Here is a 22,770-nt window from a genome sequence, read left to right as displayed (position 1 = left end):
CTTCTGCTAGAAATCCCGTAAGTGTTGTGTGCACTCTAATGTGAGTGATAAAATATTCTTGTTCCCTGCTTTCTAGTAATGTTTTCAAGCTTACCAGATATGAATATAAGACTTTGTTGCTGACTTCTTTCAAGAGTGAACCCTCCAATTGTTTGACCACACGCACAACATATGCGGAATCTATGGCCAGACTGAGAGGTTGTTCGAACGACTGAAATGCTTGGACTGCCAACTCCATGATTTGTGGAGAGCCTTGAACCATCTTCACATCTGAATCCCATTCCCCTGTCATTGAGTTCATCCATGTGATCACCAACTTGTGCGTCTTCCCTGAACCATCAGTTAGCACCATGATCCCGTCCAGAGGTTCTTCGCTTTTTCTTGGCTTTTCTCTGTAGCATATTTGTGATTGCAACACCCTGTTCTGCAGAAAACTGATCGTGCAAGTTCCTGGAAAAGCTAACAATGCAATTAACAAGTCTTTTGATTTCTGCATCGCCCAATCGAAATAATCTTTTTTCAGAGGCAATTGGATGACTGAGAATTCCCATCCTGCCATTGTCAGCAACCTTGTTCTTGCCTTTATGATGATTTGTGCCACCATTTCTAAATCTGTGAGAATTGTCTTTGGAGGCCTGTATGGTAGAAAAATCCATTCTATGATTATTAGAGAGTCTCTTTGTGATGCATCCCATTGGAAGATCAAACCACGAACTGTGTTTTCTTCCCCAGCACTACCAACTGAAAAGGCAACAATTAAACAAGCCGATGTGCCTGACTTTTCTGTATAGCACCTGTAACTTTCTCCAATTCTTTCTTCGCTTCCTGCATGAGTGTCCTGGGAGATCGAATGTCTGTGTTTCCTCTCAAGAGATCGAGCAACGCTGGAATGTTGCTGTTCGTGATTCCCAAAATCGGGCTCATCCGGTTGATCTCTCCTAGAAGTTGCTGTAAATCATGTAGATTGTTGATTTTTGTGCTGACCTCCATCTTCTGAGGTTTTATTGTTTTCTCTGAGATCTTCCACCCTAGATATTTCCAAAGCGCGACCTCCTGAATTTTTGAAACACTGATTTCCAGACCTGCCTTTTGCACTTCTGCAATCACACAATCACGAGATTTTTGCAGCTCCTGTTGTGTTGATGCCATAATGAGCAAATCATCCACATAATGAATGATCTTCACCTTTGGAAATTTCTTCCACGCTGGTAACAAAGCTCATGGCACGTACCAGTGACAGATTGTTAGCGAGTTCTTCAGACCCTGAGGAAGAACCACCCAATGGTACCATTGCAGAGGCATTTCCTTGTTGATACTTGGAACTGAAAAGGCAAATCTTGGAGCATCATCTGGATGGAGTGGTATACTGAAAAAACAATCCTTGACGTCAATGACCACAAGCGGCCAATCTCTGGGAACCATCGAGACAGATGGAAGTCCCAGCTGAAGCAGTCCCATGTCTTCAATGACTTCATCGATCCTCCTGAGATCATGCAACAGCCTCCATTTGCCTGATAGCTTTTTCTTGATGACAAACACTGGAGAGTTCCATGGGCTGTCTTTTGGCTTGATGTGTCCCTTCTGCAATTGTTCTTGGACCAGGTTTTTCAATGCACTCAAATTTTTTTGCCCAGGGGGCCACTGATCCACCCAAACTGGATCATCTGTTCCCTATGTCAACTTCAATGTGGCGAGTGCCGCTGTGACCCCTACTGAAAATCCACGTCGATCTTTGTGCCCCATTGTGCCAAAAGATCTAGTCCCTGACTGTGATCGGCTTTTGGACAATGAAGGGACGAATGATCGCCATCTTGTCTCCTGGTCCCGTGACAACGATGGAATTCTCACTCTGCAGACACAGAGAAACTCCCCCTATGCCTGAGAGAGAACCCAAGGACGCGACCAAGCTCCAATTGCGTGGCCAAAAATGTAAGATATTACTGTGACATCTGCCCCTGTGTAGAGCATGCCTCTGATTGCTATCATTCTGTCTCCACATGTCAATCAACACGTGAGTGTGGGTCGATCTCAACCTATGTGTTTCACCCATGTAGTATGTATTTCAACATGCTCCTTCAAAGGAAGACCTTCTTGGTCGAAGATTGACATGACCTCTCCAATGGCGTGTGGTGGCAAGGCAAAAGCTCTCATGACCAGAGTGTTTTCTGGCACGGTCAATGGTGGATGAAGTGCTTTTTCCAAAACTGCCAATTCTGTGTTCTTGTCTGCTGAGACAACTGTAGGATAAACAATGAGTCCGAGGATGCTACTTTTATCTTGTCCCACTATTAAGAAATCTTGTCTTCTGTATGAATCTCAGTGGGTACCCGTTGGTGTCTCTGCATGATTTTCATCCAGGAAGCATACTAATTTTGAGGCTGCAAATGTGCACTGTGGTCCTGGTGGAAGGAGGTCTGGGTCACTGTGGAATCAGCTGAGGGTTTTGCTGAGGGCGTCTGCTTGTCGTTCACTGATGACTGTCCTGTTTACTCTTGTGTCACCACCATGACTTGTGTCTGTGCACGCTGGCAATTGAAGGGCGCTCCTTTTCCTGTTTCCTGGATACGGTAAAGGATTTCCTTCCATGTCCGTCTGGGAATAACATTCTCTCACAGAGTGCCTTCCTCTTCCCCACCATGCACAAAGCGGCTTTTCTGGTTTTTGTGCTGGCGCTGGTGCGTGCGTCTGTGGACAATTCTTCTTCATGTGTCCAAACGCCCTACATTTGTAGCATTGTCCTCCTAAGGGATTGTTCTTCTTCTGCATTGTTGCAAGAACTTTGTTCATGTTTTTATTCTACTGGTGAAGTATTTTTTCAAGCATTTTTTCCAATGCTTTGTCTTCGACTGTTTCTCTGAGTGCCCCTTTATCTGTTCTTCCCATTCTTCTCTCAGCTCATCCCTCACAATTGACGTGACATGCTGAGGTGTTCTCACATTGCTGCATGCCTCCACCAGCTCTGCCAAGGATGGCCGTCCTGGCATTGCACTGATGACCCATCGACAATCCGGGTCGGCATTACAAAAAGCCAGACTCTACAAGAGAGGCTTCTTCGATTTTCACCTGTTGATCCATGGCTTGCGCGAGTCGATGAACGACGTGTATGGTTCTGTGGGAACTTGCCTGATGCATGAGAATGGGACGTCCTGCATTCCCATTGGAGCAATCTGCAGGATTGCCATTTGAGCTGCCTCTTTGATGTCGTTCAACACTCTTCGTGGAAGTCATACTGCTTGCTCCGCTGGACTGTCATCTGGAGGATCTCCTGCTAACTGTCCTTCTGTGAGATTCGCATTTGGCCCACCTTGATATTTGTTTCTCAACTCTAAGAGGTACTTTCTCCATCTTCTTTCCCAGATGAGGTTCTGTGTGTCTCTGTGAGAATCATTGACACAAGACTCCGAATATCATATGGTGTGAGGTCATACATGGTAAATGTACCCCTCAAGAGTTGTTTAAAATATTGTGAACTCAGCCCATTATTCTGAGCGGCCTTCACTAAATCTTTGATTGTCTCATGACCCATCCTTTCCCACCTTGGAATCTGTCCCTGTGCATCATACGTCACTGGCATTGTAAAATCTTCTGAACATGGAAATAAATCCTTTTCTTTTGACAACGCTTTCCTGATGCGATTCCAGTCCATTGTCTTCACTGGCTGTTTGAATTCTCCCTCTGGAAACTCCATCGATATCTGCATGAACAGTGGGGTTGTGGAGGTCATTGGTGATTCTTTATAACACATTCTTTGCCTTGAGGTTTTTGGCCATGCTCCCAAATCTGAAAAAGAAACTTGAGGTTCCCATGGGTATGTCTTTCTGGCTGTATCAAAAGAATGCAAGAAGCTCTTTGCTGCTTCTGCTGCCGACAGCATCCACGCCAGAATTCCCTCCGATGCTGTGATCCGTATGATGTCTTCTGTTGAAAGAAGGAGACCAGGACACCAGATGGTTCATCACAGGTCCAGTTTATTGAAGAAAGCATCACTTTCAGCAAGCATCACAGCAAATAATAAGCTTATGAATATACTGTAAGTCAAGCAATCTATTGGTTAAACTATACCATTAACTCATCCACATTCCTTTGAGCCTATGTTCTCTACTCCTCACGTCTCGCTGTCCATTTCTTTATCATACTCCGCTAGGCCCAACGACACATTATCTTGCAGCTGCAAGATTTGGAATTAACCACAGTCTTGTACTTATCCATTCTCTAGTCAGCTACATTCCCAACAGACACCCTGCCTGCAAAAAGTCCTCTGCCCTAGTTAGGACATCTTTACCAAATTCTCAAGCCACTCTTTGACAAAACTCATCACAGTCTTCTCCTTGTTGCTGTGCTTCATCTGAAATCTCTTCATCTTCACAAAATCCCGAAGTTGAAGGATAATCTATTTGTTGTGTTGTCATTGTTTTCTTAGATGTGGTTTTCTTTTTATACGTTGTTGGAAAAAATCACTGCATTGTTGCAGTCTCACCACAAGACAGCACTGTGGCTCCACTGAACAGATCCGGCATGTTGTGCACTTCGGTTTTCCCCCCCCAAGGTGGCGCTGTCATCAGGCTGGACAGCCTTGATGACGGCATGAGCTTGACTGCCTCTCGTTCAGCAAACTGCTGCGTCCGTGATCTTGTTTGAGACCGAGTCTGCATGGCTTTTAATTGAGTTTACAATGGAGCTTGAATATGTGAATGTCTCCCTTGGAGGGAAGAGGCTTGGACCCCAGGGATTGCGACTGAAGGCACCAGGACCAGAGAGGGGGTGGAGCCCAGGGATGTTGAACCCTGAGCACAGCCCCTCCTCGCCTGAGACATCACAGGGGATCAGACCCCCTACGACCGCACTCTACTCTCCGCGCACGCGCGCCTTCAGGAACGCCCCCCATCTCCCCTGAGCTGACGTCACTGTCTCTGTCCCATTCCGATTCTGAAGTCTCCTCCCTACGATCTGTCCCCGACTCTCTCTCCTCCTCCTCTGACACTGTATCCACGCCTCCCACCGGTGTACGCAGCCTGTTCCCCGCCGGTGCCCCTGCCCACGCAGCGATTCGGGCCGACCTCTGCGTCCTGACTTCCGGGTTTGACGCCACAACCGCGCATCCCCTGTGTCTCCTTACAGTAGCCAGCTGGAGCTCTGTAACCACCCCTAACTCGCTGCCCGGGTCTGATGCTGCCGCGTCAGTCTGAGACGCCTCCCCAGATGTCCCACGAGCCTTGCCCTTCGCATGTGTTTTTGGCACCGCGCCAGCTGAGGCAAGCACCGCTCCTGGCGCTGTGCTTGTGAAAGGCACACCAGAACCCATGTATACCATCACCTCCGCACGCGTGCCCCCCCCACCAGCTTGCACCACCGCCGCGCCGCCGTGCTCACGGCAAGAAAGCGCTTCCCCGCACCCTCCTTTCCCCATTGGACCCTCCCTTCTGACTCTGCTGCTTTTCCTGTGCCATCTCCCCTTGGCCACTGCGAGCTGGAAGGGCACGCTCCTAATGAGCAATCAGCTTCCTCAATCTTGATGGGAGAAAATCTCAACTCTTCTGGGATTGGGATGGTGTCATCTGTGCCTGAGTCAGACCCTGAAGCCCCTGCACTCTCGAGGGTTTCAGGGCATTTTAGGGATCTCTTCAGCTTTCGGGGTGGTGGGACCGGAGGCAATGACATTGCTTCCTGCTCCCTTTCCTCGAGAGCTTTTTCCCCAGGATCAATTTGGATCAGAGCCAATCTCCGTTTTGAGCCTTGCTCTCCTCCCTCCGCCCCTGAGGGACCTGCAACAAGTTGTTGCCTCGCCAATCTTTTTGACTGCACTGAGGTAGCTTCTAACATAATTCTTGTAGGAGACAGCAATTTCAAGGCCGTCTCATCCTTTTTTGTAGCTAAGAGACAAAGATGTCCATTAATTTCTTGCCAAAACCCCACTTCAAACAACAGACACGTCTCTGAAAACAGGTAATTAAGTCTCATCCACAAAAAAAGTTCTTTGAGCTCTTTCTTTGGGATCCCTACCGTATGTTGTCTGCCACGCCTTGTAAGGTGGACAAAATCTCTAACTGTTCCTGGGAGTGTGCCCCCCCATGTTCTTAATTTTGACCTTCTCACTGAACTTGTGTTGTCAGAGCAATCTGAGGGCTCCTGATCGCCGTCCAGCAGGTCACAGGAGATGGATTCAGAGACGCCTTTCTGATTCTGATCCAGGCTGTTCTGCTACGAACCTTCTTTGGCAGAAGCTGAGTGTGATGGTCTTCTCAGTGGCTGCTGCTTCTTCAGACTCTCCTGGCTGCTTTCTGGCTGCTTTCCCAAGGAGTTATCAGTGCTCTCCTGGGAACACGTCTAACTCGGGAGCTGCCCACTCAGCTCTTCAGGGCTTCAGGGTTGCCTCCTTGGTGGGAGAGCCCACCCAGGGATGCCAAATGACCGGTCCGGTTTTTCGTCTCTGCACAGCCACACATAGGATGGCCTTGGAACAGCCCACGCCTCAAAGGACGAGTCTGGACTCTTCAGATTTTCAGTCTTCAATATTGTTTATTATTTCTTATCTACAAAATTTCCTTCTAGCCTGACAGAGGTCTGACCAGCAAGGCAGCCAAGGGCACTCTGACCTCCCACTGGGCAGTCGTCTATTTTTATACTAAAAACTACATACATAATATTTACTTTTATTTTCCAATACCTTTCACCCATATTAGCAAGTGCACCTTCACCAACAACCAAGACCAAAGTATCAACATCACCACAGAAAATGGATGACAAGAAGAAGAAAGAAGAAGGACAAGACACACCCTGATTCCTCCATTTTGTCTCCATAACCTCCCTGTACCAAAATCCTAAAGTCTATATTTCTACCCTGTGAATACTTAATTCTTACACCATTTATCCCCAAGTGATTCTCTTGTCCTCAGACTGGTGGCACATCCCGTGCAGGGTCAAAATCCAACCACCAAGCACTTCGGAAAACATCCCAGGATTTCTGAGCCCCCCAAGGGTTGTCTCAGTAACTCTGGACATCCGGAGTGATGTCCTGAGTTCCCACACCCCCCGAGTTTTTCGGGTTGTCCTGGGGATGCCCCTGCGAGGGAAGCTGGGACAGGGGAAGAGGATGTCAGTCTCTCCTTCCATGGAGGAGGCATGGCTCGCCAGCTGGCTGTGGGTGCAGCCTGGCTGTCTGCATTCAAAATGAGCATTCTTGGCGGGTTTTTGTTTGTTTGGGGATTGCCCCTTGGAGGTTGCCATCCCTCCCGCTCCTCGCACGCCCCAGCAGCAAGGGGCAGGTGGGTCCCAACAGTTCTGCCCCCGGTCCCCAGGCCGGAAAAGGTTGGCATGGTGCCAGGAGGCAGATGGGAGCAACATCTGCATTTGCATTGCAGGGGCAGAGGGCACAGGGGGAAGCGACCATCGCTTGTTTGCTGTGGGTAAACAACATCTCCAGACCCGAGATGGAATTTCTGGGGACGGTTTCTGTTCCCGTGCTGCTGGCATGCCTTGGTGATTTTGGGGAAAAGAAGTGTTTGGCCACCCGTTCTGCCATTGTGCTGGCAGCAGGGTGCAGGTCTGTGGCAAGGCAGAGCCTGCCTCGTGGGTGGGGCCTGGGCTGTTGGGCTCAGGTCCCTGGGCCAGGGCCACCTCCCAGCCTCTTGCTGCGTTTGGGGGTTTTGCTTCCCCCTTCTGGTCCTGAGCCACCATTTTGTTGGCCAGGTCTGGGGTTCCTGGTCTTTCCATGGGCCAGGGCCCCCCAGGGCCTCTTTCTGACTCCGCTTTTGCTGCTGCTACTGGTCTTTCCCCCTCCCAAAAAAAATTAAATTATATAAAAAGAGTTGAAATAGCTGGCAGCAGCTCTGAAGCATTGAAGGGCCAAAAATTACCTTCAGCCCAAGTTGTTCAGTTAAGGGCTGTGGCCAGGACATTCCAAAAGTTGTCTCAAAATTGTTTGAAATTGTTTGATGACTGTCAATGGACTTTTGATAACTATTGATGGACTTTTCTGCAGCAAGCCCATTTCCATTAGGACCAAAAAGGAGTTTCAGAGATGGGGAAGAGAAACATTTTCAGTCCATGGACTTTTCCTGAAACTCAGCTGTTTGGATATGAACTTTCTTTGCATTGTTTTTTCATTTTCTTTTATTGTGGGATTGTTTTGGTGATTTGATAGAATTGTATGTTCTACAGGTGAAGAAATTCCCTGTTCATTCCACACCAGCACTTGAGTGAGGTTTTGATTGCCAACAGATAACCTGTCAAGTGTTCGTTCTTTCCTCTGCATGTGAACAGCAGAGAAAATTACAAACACTTTTCTTTTTAATTTAACTACATAAAAAAAGGTGACATGTCGCAGACGACTCTTCATAAAAATCTTTTCTTTAGGATTTTCCCTTCTGGGAAGCTGAGCCCCCGAAAAAATATGTAAACAATGGTTATCTGCTGCTGGGGAATGCAACAGGTGCACCTGTGATTGGCCCATGTTGGATGTGTATAATTAATGGCCAATCAAGGACCGAGCTCTCTCTGGGAAAGTGTCAGAGAGAGCTCCTTTGTTATTCATTCTTTTCTATTCTTAGCTTAGCTAGCCTTTTGAGAACTTTTCCTTCTATTTCTTTTTAGTATAGTCATAATGTAATATATATATCATAAAATAATAAATCAAGCCTTCTGATGATGGAATCAACATTCTCGCCTCTCTCTTCACCTGCAAATCCTTGTGACCACGGTCACAGGGAATCTCTGCTGCTGCCTGCACAGCCCCGCTGCGGGGGAGAGACTGCCAGTGCCATTGCCACTGTCACTGCCACTGTCACTGCCACTGCCACTGCCACTGCCTCCTTCAGCACTGTGCCTGCTGTGGGAAAGAATAACTCCTGCGCCATGCTGCTGGTTCCAAGCGGCACCGTCCTGGCACTGCTTCTGTGTGGGAAAGAAATAAAGCTGCTTGAAGAAGCAAGCACAATCCTTCCTTTTTCCTTTAACTTGTTCCTTCTGCATTGGGTACAAGTTTAGCAGTCGCTCAGTGGTTTAGGATCCCAGTCAGTAGCCTTACCATGACCCCGCCTGCTGGCAGCTAAGGCAGGATGCGACCTCTCTTAGAGAGCATGCCAGGAACCTCCCACGACCAGGATGCAATGTTACAGATGCATACAAATGTGTAACTGCAAACCCGTATCTATGCAGGTACCTATACGTACATATATACATAGTACATTCATAAATATCAAGCCATATATATATATAAATATACCTGTACAAATACCGGGCTACATATGTATATATCCATATAATAATCCCTGTCACATGCAAGTCTGTGTATGTTTAAAGGGAAATCCAAGCAGAGGGATCCCAGCTGCCCCATCTTCAAAGCCTCTCCCTCGGGCTCCTCCTCCCATGCAGAGCAGCTCTCCTGGACAGGAACAGCAGATGGAACATCTGGGAAGCAAAGGGAACACTGAGTGAGCATGGGGACATTTCCCTTGGCAGCAGCTGCACTTCCATCAGGGAAGAGGAAATGTCACAGCCTCCCCAGGAGGATGGGAAAGAGAAAGCAGCCGGGCAGGGCCTGCTCCTGCCCTGCCAGGCAGCGCCCACGGCCACAGCCCACGGCAGCCTCAGCCCCAGCCTGCCTCCCCGGGCCTGTGGCCTCAGCAGGGCTCTCTGCAGGCTGGCAGCAGCAGGTCCCTGTTCACTGCTCTTGCTGCTGGCCTTCAGCTCCTCCCTGCTGCCTCCTGTCAGTCTCCAGCTGTCCTCAAGATCTTCCTTGCAGCTGTGGCAAAAGTGGAGGCTCTGGAATTGCTTCCAAGGCCTGGCAGAGCTGCAGTCCCTGCTGTGCTCCCTGCTGGCCCCCTCCATCCCCTCAGCCCCGCCATGCTCTGGGTGAAGCCCCAGCCCCCTTCAGTTTCTTCAGCCCCTTACAGTCCTCTCACCCCCCTCAGTCCCTTCTGAGCCATCCCATCCCCTTAGACCCACCAGCCCTCATCCTGTGTCACTTCCCTGTCACCTCAGGGCCACCACGGCCCTCGGCTGCCCCACAGCCCTCAGCCCCAGCAGCAGCTCAGGGTCAGCGTCCCTTCGGCACCACCGCCCCCTGAGCCCCCTCAGCCCCCGCTGTCTCACCGTCCTTCAGCAGCTCCTCAGGGGACAGTGCCTGGCGCCAGTGGCAGCTCCCACCGCTCCAGGGACAGCCGGAGCTGGAAGTGCTGCTCTGCTCGGCCTGGCCGCCAGCTCGAACCCAGCACAGGGACAGGGGACACAGGGGGCACCGGGGAAAAAGCAAGAGGTGAAAAAGGCAGCTGAGGGTGAAGAGAGGTAAAACAGCAGCGTAGGCCTACACAGCTCAATCTATGCATCTAAACTTCCACATACCTCTAACTAAAGAACTACACACATTTCTAAATCTATATCTAAGTATCTAAATGTAAGCATCTAAATGTAAGCATCTAAATGTAGGTGTCTAAAAGTAGGCATTTAAATGTAGACATCTAAATGTAGACATCTAAATGTAACTCTCAATGTAGATCTCATAGTCTATAAAGGTAACTATCTAAAAAAGGAACTATAAATGTAACTATCCCATCTATAACAATATAGATCTTTTTAACTCTATAGATGTATATATATGCACATATAAACACACCTCTATAAGTCCATAAATGTAACTACATGGATATAGAAATAGAATTATAGAAATCTATACATCTATGTATACTAGAAGGGATTCCACCTGCCCGATGGTCACAGGCTCCTCCTCGGATCCTTCTTCCCACACAGGGCAGCCCTCCTGGTAAGGCAGATCAGCTGGAAATCTGGGAAGCAAAGGGAACATTGGGTCAACATTGGCCTCTGTCCATCTTTCCCTTTGGAGGTAACTGTCCTTCTATCAAAGACAGTAAAAGATGGCTGGAAAGGCAGACTTTCATTTAGTAATTTGAAGCCTGCTCTTCAAATAGCCAGACTCCTTCCAAGTGTTCAAAACTTCTGAAATTTTGAAGTATCCCAATAAACTCAAAGCCCTCTCGGTGCAAAGGGCCCCCATGACAGGTTGAAACACAGGCAGACCCAGCTGCCACAAAGAAGCCCAGCCTGGTTCTTTCTCTGTGCTGACAGAGAGACCTCAGTCCTCACTGAAATGGCTGAAGCTGAAGGTGTTGGGAGCTGAGTTACAAACTAGCACCGTTCCCTGCCATCTACAACCTAGCCACAGCTCCTCCAAAACAACCACCAGCTCTGGGATGAACAGCTCCATGACAAATGACCAGGTAATACTGGCTTTGGCATTTATGTATTAGCATATGCATATTGTTGGTGATTGTAAGTATTTAGATATAGCATCAGTTAGAACTCTTTTTAACTGCTTGTTAAACTAATAGAATCTATCAGCTTGAGTGTGCACTGTGCTGCTCATAGAAACAGTAGTGTAATGAATATAATATCTATGGATCACTTATGGAAACAATCGTGTGATGAGTGTATTGTGTTACAGATGCTAGCTAAACATAAGGGGGACAAAAAACGGCTTATGTGTAACTAAAAACAGTGTAAGGCCATCCACTGACCAGCCTGTCCAAGTGATAAGATAACCCTGACCCATACCAGACCACCAAGGAACAATACGAGAATACCATGTTAAATTTAAGGAGGACACATTAACCCTTATCAGAGGATGTGAAACAGCAGGAAGGAGACACAAGAAGAAATAAAATACATTGACACAGGATGTCATGCAGTAAGCCAGAGTGTGGGAGACAGCCATGGAGAATTCAAACCTGGAATGCCTCACCCTCACCTCACCTGGACCCTTGGATTTTCCCTCAATAAAACCTTCTGGATCTGCCATGTGAAGAGTCCTCTCATAACTCTGGTGAGGATTTGATTTCACCATCCGGGCTCAGGCCTCTGGAAGGCTGGGGGAGTTGTCAAGGCAGCCCAAGGTGGAGACACTCTCAGTGCTGCAGAGACAACGACAGCACCTGCCTGGGGAAGCTACTCTGGCCACCCACTGCTGGTGCCCAAACAGGGACCCTGGGCAAGTGTCCAGTCCTGCAGAGCATCTCCTGAGAGTCCACAGATCTCTGATTCCGGATTGACAGGAAAGAAGTGCCGTATGGGGCCAGCTCCAGGAGGAGCTTTTTCCTTTGTTTTGTGAGGACTGTTCCTCCTGGCCTGTCGGCACTGCTTTGGATTTTTCTGAGTGAAGACTGCAGCTTCAGAGGAAGCTTCCAGAAGCCAAAGGATAACAGGAACCCCCCAGCCCCTCTGAGGCATGTTCCTTTCACCTGTGTGTCTTTGATCGGTGAGTGCTTGCAGTGAGGACAGCCAGGTCCCTGGGAGAGGGCACCACACACGGCCTTGTCCTTTTAAGTTATTTCTTTTGTCTCGTGGGGGGGGACATTTTGGGTTTTGGGGAAAGATGGGTAATCATTTGTCCGCAGCCCAACGAAAGTTCTAGGTCATAGTTAAACCTGCCCTGGTTTTGGGAGATGTTTCTTTTTCAAAGAGGGACCTCAAATCTTTTGTACACTTTTCGTTTGAACATTTTCCCAAGATTACTCAGGATGACATTTCTCTGGTTTCATTTTGGGGAGAAGTTGGGTGAAGCATTTATGATATACAAGTTAAGGGGAATTATAAGGTAGGCAAGTTTAATCCTAATTTAGATTCAATTCTTAAATTAGTAAAATCTAAGTGGAAATACAGGGTCCCCTGTTCTCCTCTCCCGTGTTCCTCCCTCCCTGATCCTAACCCTGCTTCCCCTATGAGTGGGATGAGAGCCAGATCCTGCCCACGGGCAAAGGGTTGTCACCTACTCCCTGCTGCCTCACACCCCACTCAGTCCCACTCTTGTGCTGGACCTGGCCACTCCAGCCTGAGCCCTGTCCACTCCCTTGTCCCTAGCTCCCCTGTTCCCAGTTCAATCCCCAGTTCTAAAAGTGTTAACACTTAAGTACAAAATGGCCCCAGCCACACGGTCAGGCGCCCAGAATATTTTCCACAAATTGGTGTATCTCCTTCACCCCTTCATGTTCCGGCCCCTCCACCTCCCAATTATTGTGCGCCGAGCCCCGCCCCTGAATCGGGTCCTTTCCCTTTGGTTGCAAATGCGTCAATGGTGTCACCGTCGGGACCCACCCCTTCCGTCCGTTCCACCACACCCTCGGGTGAACCTCCTGTGGGGTGTGCCGGCCTCCAGGAAGGCTACACCCCAGTGGGTGGGTCAGGCCCACCACCAGGCCACGCCCCTCCCTCTTCAGCCTCTTCCAATTCCCATGCCGCCAGAACCAGAAGTAGGCCTGGCCGGAAGCAGGCCATCTTAGCCTGCTGGGACCCAAGGCACCAGGTCCCGCTGGTCAGTCGGAGACTCCACGCCCCAGCCTGCCGGGTCTCATCCTCTGAAGAGAATGGGAACACTAACACCCCTGGCAGCACAATCAAACTGGGATGGAAGCTGGATGCGGATCAGGGAGGAAGCCTTATGGGAGGGTGATCTGAGCTTGGTGTGAGACCTTGATTGTTTTGTGGCACGGGTCATTGCAAAGAAGGGAGGAATCCGTGATGGGAGCAAATTCCTTACCCCAAGGTGAAGGAGCTGAGAAAGGTGGCCAAAGATTATGGCTGCAATTCAACTTAATTTAAAAATATTCTGGACTTAAATTTTACTGGACACGTCTTAATCCCTCATGACTTAACTATATATTGCCACTGCGTTACTTTCTCCCACTGAATTTTTAATATGGGAGATGCAATGGAGAAAGCTGTTAAAGCCCATTCTTTCTAAACAGGATTTAAGTGCTGAGCTAGGAGAAGGGGAAGAAGGCCTTGAGGATTTAGCGGGGGAGGGGGGGTTCTCCAGACCAGAAGACCAGGTCATGCTACCCACTGATGTTCTAGATGATATCAAAGCTGCTGCAAAGACTGCTCTTTTAAGGATTCCTGATGGAACTACACCCCTCCAGAACTTTTCTTCAATCCACCAAGGGATTGAAGAGACATTTATTAAGTTTGTTGACTGCCTCTGAGAAGCCATTGAGTGCCAAATTGATAATGTTGAGGCCAGGGATGAGCCTGAGCCAACCATCCCCCAGATGGTCGATGCTTGCAGTAAAGCCTCCTCTCTCAAACACACTTTGGCACTGGCTGTTAGTAAAGGAGTGGGGGAGGCAATGGTGAACAGAAACAATGTGAGGTGTTTTAACTGTGGCAAATTAGGCCATTTCCAATCTAACTGCCCTAATTTGCCTCCCGGATACTTTAATCAACCATGTATGCCTTCTCCAAGAATGCCTGGAAATCACCAGCCCCCAAATCATCCAGGAAATGAGTGGCACAGCGCAGAGCGGCCCTGCACTGAGACACCAAATGGCAGGGCATATTGCCAAAGTCTCTCTCTCTTTCTACCATCCAGGAGATTCAATTCCTGGACAGCTCATTTCCCAGGACTGGAGCCATGAAGAGGGACTCAGGTTCTTCAGGAGAACCTGCAACCTGAACCAAGACACTCATCAAATTTCATATAGCTCCATCCATCTGCTATTTGCCGACGAGGATCTGGTAAGGGTCTCTGCAGGATACTTGGGTCCTCCTCACCATGATCACATCACCACCATGCTCCTCCTTGGAGACACTCCAAATACACCACACGAGCTTACCATCCTCCCTGAGATAGTAACTATTGATCCTGAGAATGAAATCACTGTTACAGTAAAATGTTACAACCCCCTTATACCCTGTGCAAAGGGTCCCCCTTTGCCCAAATGTATATCATATCTGGACAAGACTATTTAGATGATGACAATGACTTTCATGTCTATTTTTCTAAGAGTTTAAGTAAAGAAAGACCACTCATTTCTTCTGTTATTTCCCAAAAGGGAAAGTCCATTGAACTGAACATGGTGGCAGACACCGGTGCTGTCTGAATATTTACACCAAAACCTTGAATTTCTGTATGCAAAATAATGGGCAGTAACCTTGTACTTTGGAGGATGACCTTCTTGTTGATCATTAGCTGTAAGGCAGAAATCCATTTTTAAAGGACCAAGGATTTCTAATTCTTGGGGTTCAGATACTGCTTTGGGAAGTTCTTTGTCCTAAATGGTTTTGGGGATTGCTCCCATTGTCAGTTTCACCAGGCTTACTACTGACTTGCTTTTTGACCAAGGGCAAATCCTTTACTGTCACACCAACTAGACAGGTTGAGAAAGGCTTTTCTGGTTCTGAATTAGACAAACATGGTATCCAAGCCTTATGCCTTGGCTTAAGTCACCCAAACATTTGGTTTTGGTTGTTCCACAGGCAAATCTGCACTACAAGAAGCAATTAAAACCCGCCAACCGACACTAGTGTATCATATGATCTTGCTCCGTGCTTTTTGTGAGCTAATTTTTGGCAAAAGATCCTCCCATATCCTCTTCAATTTTAAAACTTTGCTTTTGACCTTTAACTAAAATTTCATCTTTGTAAGTCCAAGACAGGGGATCTATAACATAACAGAACAAAACCCCATGCTTTTGCCAAAAAAGCTCTATGAAACCAACAATAGACACATTTATAAATAGCATAAAATCAAAGTTTGCAGGTTCCACCAATGAACAGGGAACATCAGGCGTGACCTGTGATCCTGCTGTTCTGCTCATGTCTGCATACTTAAATGAATTGCCATAATAGCTTTTAATCAAGGAGAGTGCATTGGCCATTTTAGGCTTGGAATTTTTCCTTTCCTTTGTTGAAGAGGAAAGTAACAATGTCTCTTTGGCCACCAACTATTTCACTGCCACTAGCACGGAGTTATTATTATCCTGCTGGGTGTTTTTATAGAGACACCAAGGTCTCTTACCATTTTTATTTTTGCCTATTTTAGGTGGATTCTGCAAGCTGAGGTTTGAGGAGTTCCAGGTCTGTTTCTAAATACCATCTTGCAAAAGCAGAATGTGCTCTCTCCCTCTGGCTTGTCAGCATGTTAGAGCTTGGTTCTGCATGAACCACATTGGATATTGTTCCTTGGATGTCTTGCCAAATTACACAGTAATTCCTTGGCCTGAGGAGTATCAGGAAGACCTGCAGAGTTCCATGGACATTGTCAGCTGCATGGAAGTGAGCATCCTTGGCCTTGCTGAACAAACTGGAGCTCAGCTTAGCTTAGATGCTCTTGAGCAGGAGAAAGGCTGGAATCATCAGGTCTTTCCAGAGGCCTGTGTTCACAGAGGGACTGAGTTCTGGGGAGCAGCTGGATGTTTCTGCACATCATGGAAGGAGATTGCCAGACAGCTCAAGCCTTAGCACAGGCAAACACTCCCCAGCCCTTCTCATGCACTAATTTGCTTTGGGTTTCAAGTTTTTCCCACTTGTCTGTCTGTGAAGATGCCCCTAAGACCACATGCAAGCCTCACAGAACTGCTGTTACATTTCCAGAAGTGAAGAAAAGAAGCCCAAACCCAGAAAAATTTCTAAGGCAGTGATTTTTAGAGATGAACTTAAATCCACTGTGCAGTTTCTTCTTACTGGGAAACATGTCTGAAACCTGGGCTTGAGGGTGTAAAGGTCACAGAGTCTCTTCTGCTACTTGTGCAGTGCTGCTGAAACCCTCAGTGACCATGTTTCTCCCCTAGCCCAAGGCACTTAATCCCATGTCACCAAGCCAGAGCCTGGTGATGTGGAGAGCCTGCCAAAACCTCCCAGTGTTTCCTGGCACTTTGCGGGATGGACCTACCATTAACGTACTGACTTGAATAGCCAAATGAGTAGAAGGTGACCAAAGAGATGACAATTCTCCTTCTGATTTGACCATGGGAAGCCTTCCTTTTCCACAAAAGGAAAGCAGAAATTTTCAGACTGCTGAGAAACAGAGCTGCAGGTGGCTCCTGTGGGCCCAAGCAGGTATTTTCATCCCAATACATTTGTGCAGGCATCTTAATGTGTCTATGTTAAGGATGAGATTGTAAATGTTTGTTTCCTAACCTGAGGAATACGTGATGGATTTCCTTTCTTTTCTTCCAATTACCATTGTTTTCAAGAACAGCACAAAAACCTTGATGAGTTTTGTTCTACGGCAGCTGTGCTTAAGGGACCAACAAGCACTGAGAAATGATTTTCACAGAATCACAGAAATTCTGGCTTGGAAGAGACCTTTAAGATCATCGAGTCCAACCCATGTTCTAACATCTCAACTAGATCATGGCACCAAGTGCCTCATCCAGTCTTTTTTTAAACTCTTCGAGGGTTGGTGATTCTACCACCTCCCTGGGTAGATGATTCCAGTATTTGACCACTCTTTCTGTAAAATACTTCCTCCTTAATTCTAGCCTGTATCTCCCTTGGCGCAGCTTGAGACTGTGTCCTCTTGTTCTGTCGTTGCCTGGAGAAAGAGACCAACCCCCAGCTCACCACAGCCACCCTTCAGGAAGTTGAAGAGAGTGATAAGGTCACCCCTGAGTCTCCTTTTCTCCAGGCTGAACAAACCCAGCTCCCTCAGTTGTTCTTCATATGGCTTGTGTTCTAAGCCCCTCACCAGCCTCGTTGCTCTCCTTTGGACACGCTCAAGCATCTCAACATCCCTCCTAAAGTGAGGGGCCCAGAACTGGACGCAATACTCCAGGTGAGGCCTCACCAGTGCCGAGTACAGGGGAAGAATGACCTCCCTGCTCCTGCTGGCCACACCGTTCCTGATACTGGCCAGGATGCCATTGGCCTTCTTGGCCACCTGGGCACACTGCTGGCTCATGTTCAGCCGACTGTCAACCAGCACCCCCAGGGCTCTTTCCTCCTGAGCACTGTCCAGCCACACCATTCCTAGCTTATATCGTTGCAGGGGGTTATTGTGGCCAAAGTGCAGGACTCAGCACTTGGACTTACTGAACTTCATCCCATTAGATTCTGCCCATCCATCCAACTGTTCCAAGTCCCTCTGCAAAGCCCTCTGAACCTCTAACAGATCAACACACGTTCCCAGCTTACTGTCATCTGCAAATTTGCTAATAAAGGACTCTAAGCCCTCATCCATGTCATCAATAAAAATATTAAACAGAACTGGCCCCAGCACAGATCCCTGAGGGACACCACTGGTGTCTGGTCGCCAGCTGGATGCAGCACCATTCACCACCACTCTTTGGGCCCGGCCATGCAGCCAGTTCTGAACCCAGCAAAGTGTGTTCCTGTCTAAACCACGGGCTGCCAGCTTGTCTAGGAGTATGCTGTGAGAGACAGTGTCAAAGTCCTTGCTGAAATCTAAGTAAACAACATCTACAGCCTTCCCTGCATCCACTAGGCAGGTTACCTGGTCATAAAAGGTGACCAGGTTGGTCAAACATGACCTACCCCTCCTAAATCCATGCTGGATGGGTCTGATACCCTGGCCATCTTGTAAATTTTGCGTGATGGTGCTTAATATAAACTGTTCCATTATTTTGCCAGGTACTGAGGTCAGGCTGACTGGTCTATAATTACCAGGATCTTCCTTTGCACCTTTTTTCTGAATGGGTATCACATTGGCCAGCTTCCAGTCATCCAGAACCTCACCAGTGAGCCAGGACTGTTGGTAAATGATGGAGAGTGGCTTTGCAAGCTCGTTTGCCAGCTCTCTCATTACCCTGGGGTGGATCCCGTCTGGTCCCATAGATTTATGAATATGCAAGCATTTCAGTAGTTCTATGACTGCCTCCTCTTGGATAATGGGGGGACCATTCTGCTCCCTGTCACCATCAACCAGCCCAGGCAGGCAGGTGTCTTGAGGGCAAGTCATCTTCCCACTAAAAACTGAGGCAAAATAGGCATTAAGCACTTCTGCCTTTTCCTCATCTTCAGATACTAAGTTCCCTCCTTTGTCCAATAAAGAACAAAGGCTGGTCTTACCTTTTCTTCTACCATTATTGTATTTGTAAAAACATTTTTTATTATCCTTTACAGAAGTTGCCATTCTAAGTTAAAACTGAGCTTTGGCCTCATTAATTTTTTTTCTGCATGCTCTAGCAGCCTTCTTGAATACTTCCTTAGAGACCCTTCTTCCAACGCTGATACATCCTCTTTTTCTTCTTTTATTCTTTCATTCTCCAAAATCTCCTTGCCCAGCCAGGCTGGACGTTTACTCCATTGACTGATCTTTCGGCACACAAGGATGGTCTGTTCCTGTGCCCTCCAGATCTCTGTTTTGAGGTATGCCCACCCTTCCTGAATTCCTTTGTTTTTTAGGACTGCTTCCCAAGGGACACTCTGAATAAGTCTCCTAAACAGGCCAAAGTGTACTATTGTACTAATCCTTGAAATTAGTTAGTATAGCTAAGTCTCTCTTCCAAAAAAAAGCCTGTCAAGCTGGTGTGAGTCCTCAGAGAAGCAAACATGCTTTTGCTGATGTAGTTCCCACTAACTAGGTCAGTCAATGAAATCAGCTGCCAAGGAAAGATCTGCAGGATGGTGGAAAAGCTGTGGTTGCATTGGGGTTTGCGTTTTTGGTTGGTAAAGTCATCTCTGGGTCTCTGCCAGGGCATGAACTGCCACTGAAGAACAGAAGTTAAACAAAGGGATCTGGAAGAGCATTTAAGAGATGTGAAAGCAGCAGGTGGAGCCTGGTGTCTCCTTTTTCTCCTGGCTACACAACTGATAGCCACAGTAGGGACCCCAAAGCTGTGGCAGTCCAACAGATTCTTGTCTTGCCTGTGTGACTTCCTGAGCTGCTGCCTGCAGACAGATGAGCAGAAGCGCTGGTCTGCCAAGGAGCTCCTGAAGGTAAAATGTGAATGGGCTGCAGGTGAAACAGGCTCTGAGGGATGGGCTCCTCCTCCACTCAAGTCCAAGGCATCAGATGAGCCTCCTTCCTCCTCACCTCAGCTCTTGCTGCTCTTCCAGTGAAAATGGTGAGGAATCCTAGACTGGGCTGGGCTGGCAGGAGCCTTTGAAGGTCCTGTGGTGCAAGTGTCCTGCAAAGAGCAGGGACATCTTTAAAGCAATCAGGATGCTCAGAGCCCTCTGCCATTTGACCTGGAATGGTTCCAGGGATGAGGCACCTACAAGCTCTTGGGACAACCTGTGCCAGCGTGGCACCATGCTCCGTGTAAACAAGTTCTTCCTTAGACCTCCTCTGATTAGATCTCATTTGTGTTTAAAAATACTTGCCAACATCCTCTTGTAACCGGCCCTGTTAAAAAGGTGTCCCCCACTTTCTTCAAAGCCACTCTGAAGTCTTGGAAAGTACCTCTGCATTTCCTGAGAGGAGAGGTGCTCTGTTTTATGACTGTTGCTGTCGCCCTCTTTTGTAATTTGGTGTCGTGTTCATTTTTGTCTAACCGCAAAAGAATTGAAGTAGAGCAATGCAGGGTACAGAGACATGAAATGGTGGTGCAGGAACCCAAGGAAGCCAGTCCCAGCTGAGCAGTCAGAGATTTGGCTGTGAGCAGCAGGGGCTATGGGAGGCTTACTGTGAGCCTCTGAGGGGCCCTGGTTTGTGCCCCCCAGCCCACCCTTAGAGGTTTCTGCCACGCAAACAGGGACAGCTGGGAGGGACTTGTCCCAGCCCCATCTGCTGCCTGGCACGCTCAAGCAGACGGGAACTGTGCCAGAGTTACTGCTGGGTTGTGTGGCAGAGAGGGAACTGCAGGGCCCAGTGCCACTGGGCTGGCTCTGTTGGGAAGAAAGGTGCCATCCAGCACACGAGGGACAGGGCATGGAAAGGTAGACACTGCTCTGTCTCCCTGCGGGAATCAGCACAGTGCCTGTCTTGCATAGACAGGGACCTATGTGAGTCACTGGAGTTTCCTGAAAGGAAGAAACGCCAGGGACAGAAAGCACCATTTCTAGAGCACTGGCAGGGCAAAAATCCCAGCGAGATGAAGACATCAGAATAAACATATGAGAGGGATTCTGGGCCACCTTTGTCTGTGATGGCAAGGTCCTGTGTATTGGGGATGAATGTGGAACAGATGGCCCAATTGATCCTCTTTCTGGGTCTTTCTAAGAACCAAAGGAATCCTGATATGAGTCTGTGAAGCACTGAGCTTGAAAAGTCATGGTTCATTGTTGTTTGTTGCTTTTTCCTGTGGGTAGTATCCATGTGAATCGGCCAAGCCAGCATCCACTCTGGCACCACTAACCATTCCACTGAAGAGGAGAAAAGTGAAGGACCATTTACTTCATAACCAGCTTAGAGTAGGACTGAAGAATACTATTATAGACTAGATTTATAGATTAGGACTGAAAAGAAAGTTTCTGAAACTTTGGCTTATCTGGAAAACTCTTCTTTTTAACTCTGTGAATAAGCTCAGCAGTCCTTCTGAATTGTTAAACGATTTATAGTGTCTTTGGTATAGTTTGAAAGCGGGGACAGCCCCTCTTCATTCATGCTTTCCAGACCACACTGCCTTTATAATATGAACCACTGTGCACTTTTGGCAAACCTGGAGCACTTCTAGTTGCAGGCAGAACCTAAATACCGTGTGCATGGCGTTTGACTCAAGAGCATTTGGGTTCCTGGCACTTGGATTTGTATCCCTAAGTGCAATGTCTTTGGCAGAAGGAGAGCCTTCCTCAAGTGAGAAAGCAGAAAGATCAGAGAGGGTCCTCGGGAAGGTCTCCTGTGGTGCAGAGCTGTCAGTGCCTGGGAGGTGAGAGCGGGCCCGGCCTTGGCCGGGTGGAGCCCCAGCAGAGCCCCGGCAGAGGCCGGAGCAGGCTGAGCCCCGGCAGAGGCAGGCTGGAAGGAGGCCCTTGGAGCTGCAAGAGGCAGCAGCCGGGCCCTGGGTGCCTGTTCCTGGCAGCGGGCGAATCCTCCGCTCTCAGAGCCCAGGTGGCAGCTGGCTGCTGCCGACGGGAAGCCCAGCCGTGCTGGACACAGCCCAGCCTGGAGGCATTGGCCATCTGGAGCGTGCCCAGGAGCAGAGAAAGGCCCAGGGCAGCCGAGGGCCGCTGGGCTGCCTGAGGATTCCTCCTCTTCTGCCGGCTGCCCTGCAACTCCTGACAAAGGTCAGCAGTGTGTGCAGCACTCTGGGCACCGGGGCAGGGAGCCGGGCTGCTCGGCAGGCTGGAGCACAGGGCAGCCTCCTTCAGGCCCGGCTCTTGTGCCAGGGGAAGCGAGGCCAGCGTGAGGCAGGGACAGCTTGGCAGGGCACATCTGCAGGAGCCAGCGCCTCACGCAGCTCTGGGAGGAAGCGCCTGCAATCCTGCAGTTCTGCACTGAGCCAGAGCAAAGGTGTGAGATGCAGAGTGTTTTGCAGGAATATTCAGGCCCACCAGGCCAGCTGCTTTGTGCTCTCTGGCACACAGCAAGCGCTGTGCAATGCAGCCCTGAGGTGCTGGGAGAGAGGGAGTCGGGGATGTGCCTGAGGGTTTTGCTTGAGTAGTGAACTGATTTGGAAGGGGGCAGAAGCGTTTTAAGAAGGCAATTTGTGTTTTCTTCATTAATTTCTGAAAGAATGTCATAATGTGTTGCACACAGGTAGGGGGATTAGAAAAGAAAGGCCTTATAAAATCAGGCCTTGCTATGGTAAATTCTCAGCTGGCCTGTTACGTCTTCTACATGCAGCCAGCTAACTTCCCACGGGAATAGTCATAAGCATGAGTGCATTTAGCAAGCACTCAGTCTTATGACTATTCCCATGCACAACAAGCTATTGTGCTAAGAATTCCCATGCACAACAAGCTGTTGTGCTAAGAAAACTGTTTGCATCTGTAATGAACAAGAAATCTGTCCCATGAGCATCCATGAAAGAAAAATGTAAACACCTGAGTGAGTCTTAAAAAGAGAGAGTCTTAGCATGTACACACCAAAACACCTTCTAAGCAACGAATTAAGTGGCAAGGAAACTACCAGCCAGCTGGAGCTGA

The 22,770-nt window shown here is 48.4% G+C and overlaps 1 protein-coding gene across 1 annotated transcript in view; it reads left to right on the top strand.

Moving 5' to 3' along the window:
- Positions 1-22,770, top strand: part of LOC135460135 (serine/threonine-protein kinase PAK 3-like) — a 67,584-nt gene that overhangs the window by 25,854 nt on the left and 18,960 nt on the right. The window contains exon 4 of the mRNA XM_064736807.1: positions 2,958-3,111. Within this exon, the coding sequence (XP_064592877.1) occupies positions 2,958-3,111 (154 nt within the window). The remainder of the gene's footprint in view (positions 1-2,957; positions 3,112-22,770) is intronic.

This window comes from Zonotrichia leucophrys, chromosome Z (assembly GCF_028769735.1).
Source record: "Zonotrichia leucophrys gambelii isolate GWCS_2022_RI chromosome Z, RI_Zleu_2.0, whole genome shotgun sequence".
In the NCBI taxonomy this organism is placed as follows: Eukaryota; Metazoa; Chordata; class Aves; order Passeriformes; family Passerellidae; genus Zonotrichia; species Zonotrichia leucophrys.
The sequence above is the reverse complement of the archived record's forward strand: the minus strand, read 5'-3'. Positions and strand labels throughout refer to the sequence as shown.